At 51.0% G+C, this 19,281-nt stretch overlaps 3 protein-coding genes across 3 annotated transcripts; 2 read left to right on the top strand and 1 right to left on the bottom strand.

Moving 5' to 3' along the window:
- Positions 1 to 1,004: 1,004 nt before the first annotated feature.
- Positions 1,005 to 2,755, top strand: LOC102055491 (fibrinogen-like protein 1-like protein). The gene is given in 2 exon segments (XM_027805994.2): positions 1,005 to 1,200; positions 2,127 to 2,755. Coding segments are annotated over 2 exon segments (825 nt in total).
- Positions 2,756 to 5,356: 2,601 nt separating this feature from the next.
- Positions 5,357 to 9,708, bottom strand: LOC102055315 (fibrinogen-like protein 1-like protein). The gene is made up of 2 exons (XM_027806033.2): positions 7,132 to 9,708; positions 5,357 to 6,120 (listed from the first exon to the last, which is right to left on the bottom strand). Exons 1-2 carry the CDS (start codon positions 7,187 to 7,189, stop codon positions 5,486 to 5,488), a joined length of 693 nt encoding a protein of 230 aa, XP_027661834.1. The 5' UTR covers positions 7,190 to 9,708; the 3' UTR covers positions 5,357 to 5,485.
- Positions 9,709 to 14,465: 4,757 nt separating this feature from the next.
- LOC102055138 (fibrinogen-like protein 1-like protein) lies at positions 14,466 to 18,595 on the top strand. Its single transcript, XM_027805993.2, has 3 exons — positions 14,466 to 14,727; positions 16,798 to 16,860; positions 17,967 to 18,595. The coding sequence occupies exons 1-3, from the start codon at positions 14,544 to 14,546 to the stop codon at positions 18,593 to 18,595; spliced, it is 876 nt and encodes a 291-aa protein (XP_027661794.1). The 5' UTR covers positions 14,466 to 14,543.
- The last annotated feature ends 686 nt before the right edge of the window (positions 18,596 to 19,281 follow it).

Here is a 19,281-nt window from a genome sequence, read left to right as displayed (position 1 = left end):
TCCCACAACAATCAGCCAGTCCCTCTGGGAGTCTCGGGGCTGCTCTGACTTCCCCACCAAGAGCTGGGCTGGGCTTGTCAAAAGCACATTAAACAAGAACCAATTGACCTGGTAGCACCCTGCTGTAATGGTGGCAGGTGGGGACATCCCCAGTGTTTGCTCTCCGCACTGGCTGGTGACTGGCATTCAAGTGTTTATTTACTGAGCTGCACTCTTCAAAGCTCCCAAATACGCTGTTCCCAGGGGAAATTCCATCCAAGGAGCTAAGCACTCACAGAGGAGATCATTCCAAGGACTCTTGCTGGCATGGGGGGGTATTTTCTTTGCAGCTTAGGGAGCTATGTGCCTATGACCACAGGCACCTTCGTCTCGGCTTCTGTTTTCTAAGGACACAAAGGAGACGTAGCCTGATTTTCTTCTACAGGAGAAAGGAAGCTGGGAGGGAGGGTTGGACCCACTCACCCCACCCACTGCAGGGAGCACTACAAATACCTCTGGACCTGCCACTCCACAGCTTTGTGCTCCAGAGGGCATTCCCACATGGACGCCATGGGTGAGTACGGGGCTGAGAAGCGGGGCACTTCTTGCTAGCAATGGGAGGAACACATGTAGGGCAGCAATAGGGAGAGGCTCTGTGCACTGGTCCTCACACACCGATGGGGAGCAGTGGCACCAGTGCCCTCTGAGGGCATGATCACCTGCCACCCCTTTGAACATCAGCAGCTTGTGCTCTGCTCACCCTTGCCAGTCCCCTGCTTCAGAGGTCCAGAATGAAACTTGGCTCAGTGGGTTGTTGGGTGCTTTGCTCCACCCAAAACTATCTCGTGCATGACTTTTCAGGAGCTGGCCAAGGGGAAAAGGCAAGGTTTTCTACCCCTTGGGCAAAAGAACTGAGGCCTTTTAGCAAGCTTTGCAGCTTCCATGGACCAACCTGATGCCGCCCAGCAGGCTTGGTGCCCTCCTGCACCTCACATGGTCATGTTACACTGTGTAGTACTGAAGCCATGGGATTTCTCACCTCTCCGGAGGGAGGGTGACATTTCATGTTTTCTCCATCTTTTCCCTTTCTAGCAGCCCAGAGCCTTCTACTCGTTTGCGTGCTGGTCTTGGCTGCCCCAGGCAATTCCATGCATATACAAACCCTAAACGTCTTCAAGAAATCTCCCTCCAACAGTTCGGCGAGTGCTCTGAAGAAAACCAGTATGTAGCATCCTATGGGCATCACAGTGCTCTCACCAACTCCTTTCAGTTCCCTGGTCTGGGTCAGCCCTGGCTGTTGAACAGCCCCAGCCCATGCCCTGGGCCAGTGGAGCCGTGGTAAAATGACACTTGGCAGAGGGTGTGCTATGATGCCTCAGATTCAAAGGACACCACCATAGCATATATACAAGCAGGCAGGCTGGGGAGACACAGCACCAAGCCCAGGCTTTGCTCAGCTGGAGGGAGGAGCTCTGCCCATCGGCAGGTTGACCTGAGCTCCAGCGGGAGGTCCTGTAGCAAGCAAGCTGAAGGCATGGGGAGACCATACCTGCCAGCACAGCGGGGATCCAGTGTTGTGTGCTCATGCAGCCCGATCTGGGTGGGGAAGGGTGCTGCACCATCCCCAGCCATGGCCCTGCTCCGGAATGGAGGGTGGTGGGTGTAAGGAGGTGTACCAATGCAGGCTGCCGTGCTGTGGGTGTGTGCATGTATATACACCGTGCAGACTGATCGGGGTGTCTGTGAAGGAGTAATTTTTCTCCTGTTCTCAGTCACAGGTGGGGGGCAATGTCCTCTTCACCTTCCTCCCCAGTGTGACTGTTTTAGTGACACAACCCCTTTTTCAGGAGACCTAAAGGAGCCCACTAGTGTCCATATTCAGTCTCCTGGGCTGATACCAGCATAGTCCAGTGGGTCTGGGGCCTTTCACTGGGGCTGCCTCATTAGTTATCCCATATGGAAGAGGAACAGAGGGATAAGGCCAACCCACTCTCACCTCCAGCCAAGCACATTGACCTCTCTGGACTGGGACAACTGATTATCCCCCAGATTCTCTGGCCAGATGTCCCTCTATACTGCCACAGGGTGAAACATGGCCTTGTCCTGTCACACAGGCTTTTGTTAAATTGCCCTCTCTCCTGCTCCAGGTTGGCCCAAGGACTGCAGCGAGATCCCTGCTGGCAGCCCCAGTGGAGTCTACATCATCCAGACTGAAGGGCTTCACCACCTCATGGTGTACTGCGAAATGAACGCAATGGACGGTGGCTGGACGGTCATCCAGAGGAACCGGCAGAGCACGGAGATCACCTGGGCCGAGTCCTGGAGCACCTACAAGTACGGCTTTGGGAACGTGCACAGCGAGTTCTGGCTGGGCACTGAGTACATCTATCAGATCGCCAAGCAGAAGGTCTACCGGGTCAGGTTTGTCATCTGGGATGCCGCAAATGACATGAAGTTTGCAGACTACAACCTCTTCAGCCTGGAAGATGAGTCCCATGGCTACCGGCTGAGGCTGGGAACGTACTCGGGGACAGCAGGGGATGCCATGACCTCAGACAATCCCAGGAATGTGCACAACAACATGAAGTTCTCCACAAAAGATCTGGATCAGGACACTTACAGAGGGAACTGTGCCTCCCGCTCTGGAGGCGGGTGGTGGTACTCGGCATGTTATTCTGTACAGCTGAATGTCAAGGGGGGCATAACGTGGGGCAGCCTGTGCAAACGGAACTGCAAAGCTTCTGCCATCCTCATCAAACCAGCTTTATACCATTAGTACTCTTTCCCCGTCCTGTCTGCACAGGGCACAGGGCCAGACCAGTGCCCTGTTGGGGCCCGACCAGTGCCCTGTTGGGGCCCATGTTGCTGGCTGGGGAGCTGGGGGTGAATGGGATTGTTCCTGTATATCGAGAGGTGTTTTCTTTTCCTTATAAACACTGTGGTTTTCTAGCATGTTCCTTTCTGGGGAGAAAACTGTGCTCAGAAACCTAAAAACCTCCTGACCCAGCAAGGTCTTATTCTCTTTTTGCTTTGCAGGTGCAGATAACTTCAGCAGCAAAATACCACTCATCACTAGCTAACCTGACCTAAGCTGCTAAGAGCCCAGGCAGGCCATGTACACATCATATTCCTCCTGTAGTCTGTGTTCATCCTGCAGAATAAAATTGCTTTCAGAGCCTGCACAGACATGTGCAAATGTCCTTCATTTGTTCGGGATCTTCTTGCAACTGCTGCCAGTTTCTTGCCAGGACCAGACCTGAGGCTCCTGGTGCAGTAAGAAAAGATTTTTGAAGGGAAAATTTTTCATAGGACTAAAATGAGGAATTAAAGACGAAACTTTCACGTAAAGAAGAGAGTTGGGTTTCAAGGTGGGGATCTTTCAAAAAAGGGAATGCAGTACCACATGGCCAAGAGCAAGCACTCAGAGTCGGAGAGAAGCATCAGCTCAGTTCAGCCCTGCCAGCCATGACCTGGAGGTAGCCAGACAGCAGGTCAGACCAGCATCATCCTGCCTTGTCAAACTTGTGAATGCTAGCCCAGGCCTTGGGAGGTAACTGGAGGAGTGCACAGGGAAGAAAGGGACAACAGCACTGTGAGGGCATCAGCACACTGCATGGTTGGTATATCTGGGGCAGGTTAAGAGCTGAGGCAGCCTAACATGTCAGGGATCCCGGAATTTTGAGACCTGGATCAGCTTGGGTCCATATGGGCTTGTTCCATTGTGGTGATATCTCTGTGCACTGGATAGCGCAATAGCGGACGTAGTGTCTGTGATGTGATCTCCCAGTGCAGAGCAGAGGGGAGCTGCACTCTTGCTAATGCAGCCCACAGTGCAGTTCACCTTCAGTACTTGCAAGGGTGCTCTGCTGACTCCTGAGCAAGCTGCTGTTCAGCAGGAACCCCAGGCCCTTTTCTGTCAAGCCTCTCCCCTCCAGCCAGGTGGAGTGCAAATTACTTTTTAAACCAGCAGGCATATCTCAGTCCAGAAACGTTACTCTCAAATCAGCTCAAACTGGGAAGCCTTTCCCAACCAGCAGTACCCTCACACAGTCATCATCCCATGCAACAGGGCTGCAGGCCCACAGATGCCTCCGGGGAAGCCGAGGCTGCCTGTGCAGCCTCTTCAGGAGCATGGCACTGTCATAACTCTGCAGGGTGCCCCTGAGACCTCAAGTCACATATCTTGGCCCGAGAGTCCCAAGTTGTTCAGGATTCACAGCCGCAAGACTTCCTCAAGTTCAGCTTTTTTTTCCAAAGACAGAAGAGAGGAACCATGGCTTCTTTCAAGCCCTAAGTTCGAACGTGCCTTCATGGCAAAGGAGATCCATAGCTACATTCCCCTCTGCAGCAGTATCCAACAGGACTGACACATCTCTCACACCCTCAGGGAGCCCGCCATCCTCTCCACACTCCAGTATGTGGTGGTTTCTTCCCTTTCCCAGCATAGAGCAAGCACCCAGCCATGGACAGGAGCAAACTACGGGTGAGGGGTTTGCAAGATGCTGGGCTTTGCTGGCCCTGTTTACTAATTGTTGCCTTACAGCCACAGTTCAGTGCACAGTGGGTGGAAAAAGCCATTGGAAGAAGTATTGTGTCCAGAGACCTGAGAACCAAACCACAGACAGAATTAGCCACAGCAGCTGTATTTAGCTGTGTACAACAACCATACCGAAGGGAGGAAAGCTTGTGTTACAGGCTGATGCTGAGAGCAGTCAGCAGCAGTGAGAACCAGTGTCAGGCCTTTCACTATGGAACACTGAAATATTTCAGAAAAAAAAAAAAAGGGCAAAAACCCGGTGCATGGCACACCTGCTCTGCACCAGCTCAGCCTGGGAGCAGAATCAGCAGTACGGCTGACCTGGTCCAGCAGCCACCACACCAGCCCTTGGGGAGGTGAGCTCTCCATGTCCCAGGGAGATCTGGCATCCCTTGGGGAGGTGCATCTCCTTGCCCACGAGAGGACCTGCATAATAGAACTACTTTCCCCCAGGTCCACCACCCCAGAGACTGGACAGAGTGATACACACACACTTATGTGCAGCATCACCACCGCAGGCAGACACAAGGCAGCGAAGTCTGGCTCCAGGGTTTATTGCAGCTGATTTCTCCCAGCGTGGGTAGCAGAGCTGTGGGGTGTACAGGGGAGGGAGCGGGGCCTGAGCAAAGCAGGGATACACCGATCGCACAGGAAAGGGAACTTGCACAGTCTCCCCCTCCCCAGGACAGGAGCAGGTGCACCCACCCCAAACTCGTTTCTGCGTCCCAGCACCAGCCAGCACCACGGTACTGGGTGAAGCTGCCTGTGTGCCCAGGGCTCCGGATGGTTGCCTCTGAGCCCCAGAGCTGCTGTGCTTCAGTGGGTGACAGGGCAGGACAGGACACTGCGGGCAGCACAGGACATGTACCGGGGCTGGCACGGGGCGGTTGGCAGGCACAGGAACGGGGCACTGAGCTGGGGACAGTGGCACTCCCCCAAACTCCTGGGAGGCTGGGAGCTGCGGCACGGTCAGCACACATCTGTGGGTTTGACCAGGATGAGGGAGGATGCACAGTCGCCATTATCACAGAATCCTGGCCAAAGGATGTATTTTTTGGCATTGAGCAGGACATTATGGCACCTGTCATACCACCAGCCCCCATAGCTGCTGGCGCAGTTCCCACTGTACTGGTCCTGGTCCCTGTCGGTCGTGCTGAACTTCATGTTGTCATGTAAGCCCCCCTTCTTGGGGTGATAGAGGGTCAGATAGTCATCCCCATCACCAGAAAACCGGCCCAGCCTCAGCGGGTACCCACTAGCCTCACTCTCCACGCTGAAGATGTCGTACTCGGCGTAATGGGTGACGTTGGCTTTATTCCGCACGATGAAGCGGACCTTGTAGGTGCCCTGCTGCGTCAGCAGGTGCAGGTACTCCGTGCCCAGCCAGTGATCACCCTGCACGTTCCCAAAGCCGTACTTGTAGGTGGTCCAGGATTGCTTCCATGTGATCTCGGTGTCATGAGAGTTTCTCTGGACAACAGTCCAGCCCTTGCCTTCGGTGTCCATGTCGCACCACACCACGACTGGGGGAGACCTTGCTGGCTGGATGACATACACCCCGCTGGGGCTGGTCTTGCGGAGACGGCTGCAGTCTGCGGGGAACCCTGCAGCAGCAGTGGCAAACAGGTTGTTGTGGGAGAGAGAAGGATCATATGAGTCTGTCAGGGCAACAGGGAAATCCTGTAGGGGAGTGAGGACTCAGGACAAAAAGGGCTGGTTTTATCTGTGGTCTGCTCCACAGCAGCTTTTCTACTGGCTCATGCACAGGGCAACCTAATGTCTCTACGACAGTGGCCCTGATAAGAGCCATAGGATCTATTTCTCATTACTTGCTAGTTCATTTGCAGCCTTCTAATGCATCTGGCCAAGAAAAGAGGGGACAAAAATCTTCCAGATGCCAGTGATGCCATCCAGGTATATCTGATCCTCACACAAGGCCTTTGATGCACTAAGCTGCAGCTCTTGCAAGGATCAGAAATGTCCAAAATGCTCCACTGGATGAGTATATGAAATGAAAATATATGCTTTCCCTGGGGGTCATGGCATTGCAAAAGAATGCTAAGTTCTACCTTGATCTCACGGGGATCTCTCCCCAGCTTGTTGCAGTTTATCTGTTAGCAGGACTGATCTGTCATGACTCACTTTCCAAACTAATTTGCTGTCTAGTTTTCTTTTCTTGTTTTGTGTCTGATGAGGGACAATTTGCTGTGGGTAATTCTGATTCATCCCATGGAATTCTGTTTTCTTAAGAAACACAGGTCTTGCAGGGACTGTAACCCTCCTTGCAACAGGAAAAGGAAAGAAAAAACAAAAAACCCAAACTAAAAATGTTGGGAGGATCTACCCTAGAACTGAAGTGTAAAAAGACACAAGCACTGCAGAGCAATCCTGCCAAGTTATGGTGTTTGGGCAGAAACCCTTTGGCTTCAGCATGGAGCCACCAAGGAGGTGAGCATGGCTTGGCATGGTTTGCGTGCGTCAGGAGTTCCTATGCTGTGCATCAGCCTGGGTGCAGCTGGCCTTCCTAGCACTTAGCAGACCTGAGTGTCAGCGCTGAGCTAAGGAGACACTTACCTGCTCTGCACCTTTGTGCCCCCCACCTGCTCAATACTCACCGCTCCGGGAGCTGGCAGTGGGTACTGCTAGGCCAGCACTTGCACAGAGGAGAAGCATTGCCACCACGATGGGTCGGAAGACAAGGTCCCCACGGAGAAAACTTTTCCCAGCCTGGAGCCCTGGGGATGAAAGTGCCCATCACTGACGAGATCCCTGGGCAGCCCCCCAGCCCCTGGGGAGCTCGGACCAGGGAGGTCAGAGCCACGGAGTGCAGGCAGGAGCAGGGGGCTCCCAGGGTGGTAAAAGCTGAGCTTCAGTGGAGGCTCAGCCCCTGCAAGGTGAGAAAGGGCTGTGTCACCCTCCTGATCAGCCCTTTCCCTGTAGCAGACAGCAACCTGCAGATCTGTCCTCAGAACATACAGTGCAAGAGTAGCTAAGAGAGGACAGTGACACAGTTAGATCTGGGGAGAGTTTGCCAGCAGGGAGGGATCACAAGAAACAGTTCTTTTTGGAATAATCATGCTTAAGCCTTTTATATAAGCCCCTTCAGCCCAATGGCAGCTACTGGGAAACCAAAGTCAAAGGCTAGATCCTACTGCACAGATACCACTCCCAAGCTGACCGGAGGAGGTCTCCTGGGCCCACACAGTGACACAAGTCCAAACCCTCCGTGCTGGTCACCAGCGCACCCCTACACCCCATGCTAGCTCTGTTACTGGAGGAGATGCCATCATGCCTGGGGAAGGACCCTTGTGCAACCTTGTGTGCCATATGCGTTGATCAGGAAGGGAAAAGGGCCAAGTTGAAATCCGGGTCTCCACATTAACCAGCCCTGCCAGGAAAGGGGATGCAGAGCACAGGCAGCCTGGGAAGGCATAGGCTGGCACCAAGCGTGTGTGTTGTTTGTTGCTTTGGTCAAGCATCCCTTCTGCTACCAAGGTGCCTGGCAGCACGCATCACACAAGCAAGATCAAGGCTGCTGTCCTCCTAATCATCTTATGCCTTTGTATACTCACCCCAGCCAGGTCTTGTTTGAGCCCAGCATCACACATGAATGACATGTGCTGCTGGGAGCATAACTCACCCATCACAACAGCACGGCTGAGCAGAGAGCAGGAATGTAGCGGTGCACCGTCTCATGCTGAGCTTTCCATGGTGACTTTATAGGCACTGCACACACCCACTTGTGTTCACACTCGTTATTTGTAGAGGCACAAGGAGGCACTTGCAGATTGTGGCTCGAGCAGTTTCCAGATCCCATGACAGCACAACTAAACCTCCTGAGGGGAGGGAGGCATGGCCTTCCAGCCACAAAAGCCCCCTCCATGATGAGGGATTTCAATTATCGACTCTCCCAGATACACAAACACTACACATGAATTGCCCACTTGGAGCAAATTCTGGAGAGCCATGATCAAACTGAAGTGGAGAGATGCAGCTTTTTAGGGACATACACACAGAAACTAGCAAAGGAGAGATTAGGTTTCCTATGTGCCCAATCCCAAAGGTGACCTTGGAAAGATGTGGATCGGTCAAGAGACGTACCTGCTTGCTAACTCTCCACTGGTGGGTTTCAGGATCAATGAGTTAAGTCATTGGACTGGAACCAGTGTCCAGCAGCCAGAAGTCACTGTATACAGTGTCCCCTGTCACCCCAGTCTGCATGCTCTGAGTAGACAGAGAGCAATGGTTCCAGGTAACAAACAGGTGCTTGTGGGTCCCTTTGCCACTCTCTTTCCCAATCCCTGCCTTTGGTCAGGTGAGACCCTGTTGATTCTCCCCCCAGCCCCAGAAATGTCAACCAGGGGTTGATCCCTCTACAGGAGCAAAATGCTCTCAGGACAGATTGTTTGGGAGGGCTGTTCTTCATGCCAGAAGGTGCAAACAGCTCGATCACCTTGTCAAGCCAATTTTAAGAGGATAAAGATGTGGCCCTTCTACTTTCTTCTCTGGTGTTGGTTTCAGTAGCCTCCTGACCAGAAGTCTACTTCATGGCACAGCTTTAAACATGGTGTTCACAGCAAGCCAGCGTCAAGCTGAGGGTCCCACCAAACCTTCCATACTATAGGAGCCCACATCAAGCAGTGCAACTTGCAGGTCTGGATGGACAGTGGCATCCAGACCTCTACAAATTAAGGCATCTCTGGATCAGCTTCCATCTGAACCCTTAGATCTCACCCCTGCTTGCTTGGTTAGAGGTTGAGAGCCCTTGTCCACAGTCTCATTTAGTTTAGGAGAATCACAAAAGCAGCACTCCCAAGTCTATGGAGGGAAAAGGGCCCAAGCTGCCCAGGGAAGAAGGACCCCAGGCAGAGGGCCCATGTTCCCTCTGTGGGGGCAGAGGACGTGGGTGACTTAGGAGTTCCCATGAGACTAATGACAGCACTGAGCAACACAACGCCTCGGGGTGTGATGGGGTGCTCGTGCCAGGCCTGGGGGGCAGGCTGCTGCTGGTGAGCCACCCTTGGGATTATTGCTGGCAACAGAGCTGCCAGATGCAGCAGAAACATGGACTTCACAGGACATGGAGAAGTTCTCCCATGCCACTGTGTACAGCAGGCACCATGGGGCTGCTCCAAATAGATGCAAATGCTATTTCCTTCAAAGAACAGTGTGTCAAGAGGAGAGCTTATCTACAGCCCAGCAGAGACCCCAGTTTGTTCCAGTGGATGGTATCTTCAAAGCTATCAAACAAAGGTTTTTTAAATCATGCTGACATGGGACCTCTGTCTTCTGACAGCTGCAAGAGGACCTCTGAGCAGGTACAGGTTGGAAGTGGAGCTGAGGAAAACCAGTGGCTGCACTCCAGAGAAGCAGAGCAGGGGCACCATGCAGAACTCAAGGGAGGAGAATGAAGGCATGAGCAAGCTCTCTGGTGGCAGCAAAGGCTGGCTGCTCTCCGTGGGCAGGCCAGTCAGAAGCCAAGGGTGTACGCTGTGGAGGCAATGCCCTTGCTGGCAGGACTCTGTCCTGCCACGTCCCAGCAGAGCTGAATGGTGGCAACAGCTCCAGGCAAGGCAAGCAGTCAGCTGGGTCCCAGACACTGGACAAAAGGACGCAGTGCAAAAGGCAGGGCTGGAGATAAGCTGCAATGCGGATTTCAGTGGTCCATCCAGGAGATAAGCTACCCACAGTGTAGGCCAGAGAGGGAACTGGAGGCTGGAACTCACACTGTGTGGCTCAGGTCAGGGCTGAATGCCCAGGGCCAAGCTGAACCAGACCTCATAGGCCCAGATGAAGGTCCCAGGTGGGACTGGTCACCAGCCATTGACGCCTACTGGTGCCCTCAGCACCGTGACAGTAGCAGTTAACACTGAAAGAACAAATCACACCAGACTGGCTGGCTGTACAGGGCTCTCATGCTCCATGGGCTCTGAGGCTTTTGCTAGAGCTCTGTGGGCTTCCAAAGTGGCTTCTCAAGGCATGTTCTGCTGTGGCCAGCTCTGTATCCTGCACAAGGCCTGGCACCATTGCTGTACTCCTGCAGAAAAAATACAGAGGCATAAGGGCCAGGAGGACCTCCAAGTGTCCCTGCTCTAACCTCGAAGACAAAGCATTGACAGCTTAGACTGCATTGCTTATGGTCACATCTGGGTCAGCTGTGAATATGTCAAGGAAGGGATGTCCCACAACTTCTCTCTTTTTTTTTTTTTTTTTTAGTCTTTGAACACCCTCAGGCTGAAATGTTTTTTAATCTAATTCTAATTTCCCTCCCTTCCCTTACGTTCAATGACTCTCATCCTATCCCTGTGCACTTCCAAGAAGAGTCACGGAATCACAGGGTGATAGAACAATTTAGGTTGGGAGGGACCTCTGAAGGCCATCTAATCCAATCCCTGCTCAAAGCAGATTTAAAAAAGATCAGGTCCTTGTCCAGTCAAATTTTGAATACCTCTAAGGAGAGCAATCCCACAGCCTCTCTGTGGGCACCTGTTCCAGTATTTGACCAACTTAATGTTAAAAAAAAAAAGTCCCTGTTTCTAACTGGAATTTCCATGTTCCAGATTAGATCCATTGCTTCTCATCCCACCACCATGCACCTCCTTGAACAGTCTGGGTCCATGTCCTCTGTATCTTCCCAGGCAGTTGTAGTCAGCAACAAGACCTCCCCAGTGCCTGTTCTTCTCCAGGTGGAGCAAGCCCAGTTCTCAGATTCTCCTGAAACATCCTGAGCACCAGGCCCCAGACCAGTCTGGTGGCCTTCACTGGACTTGCTCCAGTCTGTCAATATATCTCTTGTAATGAGGGGTCTGAAACAAGACACAGTGCTATGAAGAGCCTGACTCCATTTGCTCTCTACCCTCCCACCAGGTAGCTGTAGGCGGCAACCAGATCCCATTTCAGCCTTCCCTTCTCCAGGCTGGACAGGTCCATCTTTCTTAGGCTGTCAATATGTCGTGTGCTCCTGCCTTTGTTGTCTTGGTGCTCTTAGTTGGACTCCTAGAGCTTCAGCTGCTGTTGTGCATGGAGGAGTGCCACACAGGACACAACGCTCCAGCTGTCATCTCACACATGGAAGTGAATAATCCCTTCCCTCACCCTCCTGGCCACATTTTTCCAGATGCAGCCCAGGCTGCAGCAATAAAAAAATCCATGCCACAGCTGTGGCTTTTTGAATAACAAACACATACTGAGCAGAAGCTGGGCCCCAGGACATAACTGGGGTTTCAGAGAAATCCCCTCTATGGCCTTCCACCTGCCTGCTTTGTACATCCTAACCCAAATATTGGCCACAGCCTCCTGGAAAAGCTGGCCAGGAACTGGAAGCTGTTGGTGAAGCTCTGCTGCCTGCCTTTGCTTGCATCTGCTGTTGAGCAGAAGCAGCAGCACAGCAGGGCATGCACTAGAGCCTCCATGTTCGGACGGCCGTATCACCAGCAAACAGCCTGTGACAACAGCCCAGTCTGCTCCCCCACAGGCTCTGGCTGCCTTGTACCATCCAGCATGAGGTGGGCATGGGGTACAGGAGTCCTCATGCCTCAGAATAGTGCAGGTATCAATACCCAGGGAGAGGATGGTCTGGCATTTTCTGTAAGAAATCCATGGTGTAAGCACTCCTAGTAGCAGAGAGGGGCTTGAAGTGAGACCATTTTACGTCAGTGTCACATCACGATTCCTAAACCTCCCTTGTGACTGCTGCAAGGGCTGCAGCGCCAGGGGAGACCACAGTGCATGTTGCGCAAAGGGCAGCGTGTTGGTGGCAGGCCAGGCACGTCAGGAGGCACCTGGAGTGGCACTTTCTGAAGTTCAGTGCACATATGCCAGGAACACTAGAGTATCTCTTCCCTGAAGGGTCTAATGGGGTCCCCAGTAGTAGCTGGGCTTGATGCCTGCTCTGGAGAGAGTGATTTATGCCTGATGTTTGATTTCCATCCAGGAGGGGGAATGCCATCTGGATATTTACTTACGAGTTGAAATGTGCAGAGGTACCCAGAGGATGCTGTTCCCTGGGGAAACCCTGCCAAGACAGGGTGGCAGCCAGGCACTGTAAATCACGGTTGTTTCAAGCCATTCACTTAATGGCACCAAGTTATTTGCTTTGCCCCTTAAGAAAGTTCTTCACCTTTGGGAGACACAGACTTCATTGTCTGAGGACATACCACTTAATGACGAAAAGCAAATAAGCTGTAAACCACTAGACCTGTTGCCAACCAAAGGACAAGTGCTGTGGTTAGGGGTCTTGTGCCTCCACCCCCTCACCTGCTGAGCCCTATAACTTTCAGGCTGGACACCCCTCCAGCCAGGCCAAAACCACTCGGCTTTCCGTGCCACAGGTCCCTGCAGAGACAACATGGGTGAGTGTGGGATGGGATGGGATGGGATGGGATGGGATGGGATGGGATGGGATGGGATGGGATGGGATGGGATGGGAGGAGATGGCACCACTTCAGGTAGCTGTGGGTCACGGGGCATCCTGGCACTTCGTCTTCTGCAGGGCTCCCTGTCTGCACAGCCCAGGCATGCCCGTGCGAAGTCCATTACATTGTTGGGGCTCACTGTGCCCTAGGCTGGGACCTGGAGCAGGAACCTGCATGTTCTGCTATTTTCAGGCTGTGTCAGTGTAGCCCTGGGGTGCCAGATATCCCATTTTACAAGCCACATAGTTACAAAACATTCTTTGTAATTTTCAGTTCTTCAGGAAAAGTATTAAATACTCTAGAATAGAAAAGGAGTTTCTTAGATATTCTTTCTTAAGGAGTGATATTCAACAGGTATCAGTATCTGAGGGTTAGACACCCAAAAGCATACTGCTGTATCCAGAAGGACACCCAGGAGAGGCTGATCCCACCCCAGCATCTCCTTCCAACCCAGACTTTTCATGACAATTTCATGGGGGAATGGACCAGCAGCGGAGGGAGCATTGCTTCTCTGGTGGCCTAAAGAAGACATGTTTTTAAACATGCCTCTAAACACAAGTGTACCAAGACACTAAATGTTATGTAGGAATTGAGATGCAAGTCAGTTGGATTGAAGGGTGTTTAAAAGACCTTTGGTGTAAAACTGTAACCAGCACAAATGACTGAGATTGCTCTGAGCATTCCCAGAAAGGGGTGCTTGTCTCTAGAGCGGCTGCAACTGCACACAGCAGTCCCATGCTGGCATCATTGATCATTTTCCTTCTCAGTCAGGTATGTGGGTACCAAACCCAGGTATCCCAGGGCAGAGCAATAGGTTTGGCTCTGCTCGTTTTCAAATGATGGAGGGACCACATTGGTAATCTGCCAGGGTGAGCTGCATCTATCCTATCACGAACAGATTTCCCCGTGGGCAGGTGTCTCCACAGTGCCCCACTCTCTAGGAATCATGATAAACTTTCTATTCTTTTATTTAGATTTAATATTGCAAAAATGTGCAGTTTTCCCTAGCTGCTCTGAACAAGGACAAACCAGAGCAGCTGGCTACATATGGAAATTTTGGAGTAACCATATAACCATGTAAAAGACATCATTTGCACCAGGCAGGCTGTAATTGCTGAAAGTTTGTGCTGCCACTCTCAGCCATGCTGCTCTCATGCAGAGCAGAGAAATACACACAGCCCTGCCTGGGGCTTGTTCTCACCCAGACAGCTGGGTTCTCACTGACCACAAACCTGCACCGGAGGCAGGTGTAGTCCCAGCTCAGACCCTGTGAGTGTGTCACGGGAGCATGGTGAGAACTGGGAGGAAAGGGGATTCCTCCCCCCATGCTCACCCTGCTTCTCAACTCCAGCCCTGAGAGTTGGATTTTACAGCGATTTCTGATTACCGTCACCTTGGGTGTGGACAAGGTTTTCACAATTCTTCTGTCTCAAAAATCACTGACAGCAGGTACCACTGCTAATGACTCCGGCCAATATGATAGCTCACCTAAATGAGTGAATTGGGGCTTATAGCTCCATCAGGGAGCTCTACACATAAATAATTTTATTTTCCTATTTTACTCTGTAAGTAAAGGATTCAGATGGGAATCATGGCCCTCTAATGGAAAAGTTATGATCTCTTTCTTCTTTTTCCAATCTCTTCCCATTTCAGCTAGCCAGCGCCTTTGTCTCCTGCCCTTCACCTGCCTGCTGACTCTGGCAGCATCTTTTCCTGTCCTTGACATACAAAACTTCTATCTCTTCAATGGCACACTGGAGGATATCATGAACATTCCCCTAGAGTCCTCCCAGCCTGGTAAGTATACCACTACAACAGGGAGAGGCAAACAAGGTGACATTCGGTCAGTTTCTACACAGACCACCTCACGAGCCTAACTACACCCCTGTAACACAGAGGAAGGACTAAATAATGGTCTAAGTGTGGGCAATGCCAATGCAACGTAGGCCTTCTTACTGGAACAAGAATCATCTCAGAGTCCTCCTCTGCTTGCTGCCTGTCTCTTCTCCTGTCTGGCATGAAGTTCTTCTGTCCATAAGTGAGTCCAATAGTCCAAATCCCAGAGTTCACAGGTTCCCAGGGGAAGTGACAGGTTCAGGCTCATTAGCAGCAAGACCAAGCCAAAGGTGTTGTAAACTGTGGGCTCTTTATTGGAGAAGCAGTGCTAAAGATGTTAAGGCGATCACAGTGTGTTTTGAGCACATGGAGAACAGTAGCCACCACTGGAAAGTACAAGGTCAGTGGAGAGCTGACTTCAAAAGAGAAATGAATACAAAGAGGAACTAAATGAAGTTAATACAAAGAGTCTAAGCAGTGGCACTGACAGAGCAATCAGCCCAAAGATGTCACAGAACAGCCTACAAATACCAGAGTATATTGGAGCAATGAGGAAGCCTCCACAAAATGCTCCTGGAATAAAACCAGGGGCTATGGGTTGGACATGACGTGACAGAAAGAGCTGGTCACCTTCTAAGGGAGGAGGAAATGTTCTTGGAATAAGAGCTCAAGGACCAAGTGCTGGTTTCACATCAGCCTTCACTGCAAAGGTCAGCTGCCCCAAAACCACCAACACAGGGAGCACCCGTGACTGAGGCAAGAGCTCAGGCTTCACCAAGAACTGCAAGTCTGAGTAGAGAAAAATGGGGTGTTCTCTGGGCTTCACACTCATTTCTCACCCAGATCACTGGCAGGGTGCTCTGAAAACGTGAGCACCATGAATGCAAGATGGGTAAGCAGAGCAGCATGCCCGACAAGACAAACTAATACTGAGGAGTTTTGACTTGTGGAGGAGTGCTGCCAAATGGATGGGAAGTGAAGGCAGAAAGGAGCAGGAGCAGATTGTGGCTCACAGAAAGAACGTGAGTGAACAGCTTTGTATGGCTGTAGTAAAATTAAATACTGTGGTAGGAAAGTCCTCTAGACCATGCTACATGAGTGTTTCCCACTCCAGACAGGGTCTGGCCAACCACCACGTTCACTGGTGGACTTCAAAACACATTTAGAGAGAGTCAAAAGGAAAGGGTTCAAAAATCTGGCAGGAGACTGTGTCAAGGAAGGCTGAAGAATTGAATGTCCCACCATCAGAAGACCATGAAGGAAGAAGTGATATCAATATTACTGTGTCTGCAGGAAAAAGTATACTCTGGGTGTAGTAAAAGAAGGAATGGGCTTATACACGGTGCAAGAGACTTAAGTTAGACACTTCATAAAGGAGGGGATAGGAAAGCACCAGCTGAGAGTAGAAGTGGGGAGCAGGTATTTGAGGATGTCAGAGACCAGCAGCGGCAGGGTGAGGCAACTGTTTCAAAGAGAGGACAGGAATGGCTTTTGTGATTCCATAAGCCTGTTGTTCATTCCCCTGTTTTAATAGCCATCAGTGGATACACAGAAGATACCCCTGCAACAGAATTGCACTAATTCACTCTAAACCACCCTCTCTTCCAGCAACACCCTTATAATTCCTTTCTGACCCAGCTGAGCAGAGCCCCTCTCCCAGCTCCTGACAACTGCCTGCACTGGTTTTCCTGTGTCTGCTCTCACATTTCTTCCCCCTTTAATTCCTCTTCTTCCTGAGTCACTTCCTAACTGCTTCTACTGCACTTTAACAACCATCTTTCCAGTGTTGCCACCACCATTTGGGGGTCTTTTTCCTACACAGTGTGCCCAAATCCTTCTCACCAAGGATCTGCCCCTTTCTAACACCATGTGAATTACCCCAAACTACCAACCGGCTGATATCTGAAATGGCCAAGTCCCTCTGTAACTAGAAGCAACAACAGAAAAACAGGAGGATCGCCTCTCCCAGCAGGCATTTGACATGTCTACTCTCAATACTCACTCCTGTCTCCTCTGTTCTTGTTAATTCAGATCATGGTGGCAATCATGTTCGACAGGTCAGAGACATTGCCCCCCACCCACCGGCAGGCCACGGTAAGTGTTTTCTCAAGGAGTACATCTGCTCATAAGTTTTCCCCATTGCTGGGCTCACGAAGAGCTCTCAGCCATTTTATCCCATGTACTACACGTGCACTGTCTCCTCCCAGGAAAAGTGTTGGTTATCGGATAGGCTACAGAGATGCCACAGCTCAGGCTCTCAGGGGGATTCTATTACCAGCCACGTCCTGGACTCAGTGCTTGATGAGGAGCTTAAGCATGGGGAATTGTCCACCTAAAGATCTAAACCAGAAACAATGATCCATTATTAGCCATTGGGAAGCTGTGATTTTTTATTTTTCTATTTTCACCATACAGGTGATGATAAGACTGGGTAAGACAGGGACTGACCATGTTACTGAAGTGATTGAGTCAACATTAGCCCATAGGACCACAAGATAGGTCCTATCTGGGTAGGAATAACCAGTAGCACAGGTACTGGGAGTGGAGCAAGTCCCTTCACAGTAGCGTGTAGGTGCATTCAGCTGTTTGTTGTATAAGAAGCTGACACTCTGGAGCATGGAAAGGCCGTAATCAAATCAAACAAGTCAGGAAGTCTCTAAAAAGCTACTTGGGTAAGCCCAGAGAAAACCGATGGATTTGCCCTATTGAGATCACAAGGACTGATTTAATTATTAGCAATATGGATGTCTTGGTCACGCTCTCGCCAGGGTATCTGAGATTACTATAAAGATCTAAAGCTCCATGCTGTAAGAGCCAATGGCTTTATAACCCAGATTTGCATTTTCCTGTGTGGTGACACATCACCTGCGTGCTACAGGCAAATCACCGCAGCACTGCAAGACTGAGCTCAAACTGGGCTAAGGTGCATTGGTGTGCTGGGTGGAGGAAATGTCTCGTTTGGTCTCACCAGTCCAAGACATTTTGGCAGTGTGCCTCCATCGGTTTGAATCCTGATTGGGAAGATATGAGACCCAACTCTTACATTGATCATTTCAAGATCTGATTTACTCCTGTGAGCACATGGCAGGAATATAGCCCAAGAATGCGTGTGCAAAAGAATATAGGCATAAAAGAAACATCAGGTGCTTTCAGTGTTTCATCGCATGGGATTTAACAACCATCTCTGTTTCCTGCTCCAGGTTGGCCCAAGGACTGCAGCGAGATCCCTGCTGGCAGCCGCAGCGGTGTCTACATCATCCAGCCAAAAGGGCTCCACCACCTTGTGGTGTACTGTGAAATGAATGTGACACATGGGGGCTGGACGGTCATCCAGAGGAACCAGAAAGACACATCAGTCACCTGGGCCGAGTCCTGGAGCACCTACAAGTACGGCTTTGGGAATGTGCGCAGTGAGTACTGGCTGGGCACTGAGTACATCTATCAGATCGCCAAGCAGAAGGTCTACCAGGTCAGGTTTATCATCCAGGACTCTACAGACAACATCAGTTTCGCAGACTACAACCTCTTCAGCCTGGAAGATGAGTCCCATGGCTACCGGCTGAGGCTGGGCTCCTATACAGGGACAGCGGGGGATGCCATGACCTCAGACAATCCCAAGACCATGCACGACAACATGAAGTTCTCCACAAAGGATCGGGATCAGGACACTTACAGTAAAAACTGTGCCTACAGCTATGAGGGTGGGTGGTGGTACTCTGCATGCTATTCTGTACGGGTGAATTTCAAGGGTGGTATGACATGGGGCAACCTGTGCAAAGGGAACTGCAAATCCTCCCTTATCCTCATCAAACCAGCTTCATATTGTTAGTGCTTCTTCCCCCTCTTGTCCACACTGGACACCGCAAAGGCTCCACATGGCCAAACAGCTTGAGCCTTTCAGGAGCAGAGAGAGAAGCCCAAGGGTAGTGGGGTTTTAGTGAAATGCTATTTTCCACTTCCCCTCTCTGGTGCAGGCTCCCCCTCTGCTCAGCTCTTTCCCCCTGTGCTTGCCAATGATTACTTTTTATTATGTTCAAAATCAAGAATAAAAAAATCACTTGTGAAATTTGTGGATTCCACATGTACCTTCCTTGTGGGAGGAAGACACTCATCCCTGGAGTGACTTTCCATCAGAGTTTCTTAGCGCCTCCAGAACTGACAGCAAGCAAAAAAGCTACATGCCACAAATTTCCATATACTCTGTGCATCTCTGCAGTGTGTTGTAAAGCATCCCAATAAATTTGCTCCCTTGAGCTCATTCTCCATTAATGAATGTCTGTTCTGTATCTCTGATGTGTTCCCACTGAGACCCAAGAAATCCCATGTCAGGTGCTAGGACTGGTGTCTTGGGGCACATGGAGGGAAAAAGCCTCAAGTGGTTCTCACAGGAATGAATGTAAGAAAATTAAATCTAGTTTCACTAAGATAAAGGACCTGTGATCTGTACAGGATGGTTCAGAAGGTATCTGTCACATGGGAGAACTCTTCCTATGTCATCATCACATTCACAGTCCA

This window comes from Falco cherrug, chromosome 1 (genome assembly GCF_023634085.1).
Source record: "Falco cherrug isolate bFalChe1 chromosome 1, bFalChe1.pri, whole genome shotgun sequence".
Classification (NCBI taxonomy): domain Eukaryota; kingdom Metazoa; phylum Chordata; class Aves; order Falconiformes; family Falconidae; genus Falco; species Falco cherrug.
This window is presented reverse-complemented; position numbering and strand designations above follow the sequence as displayed.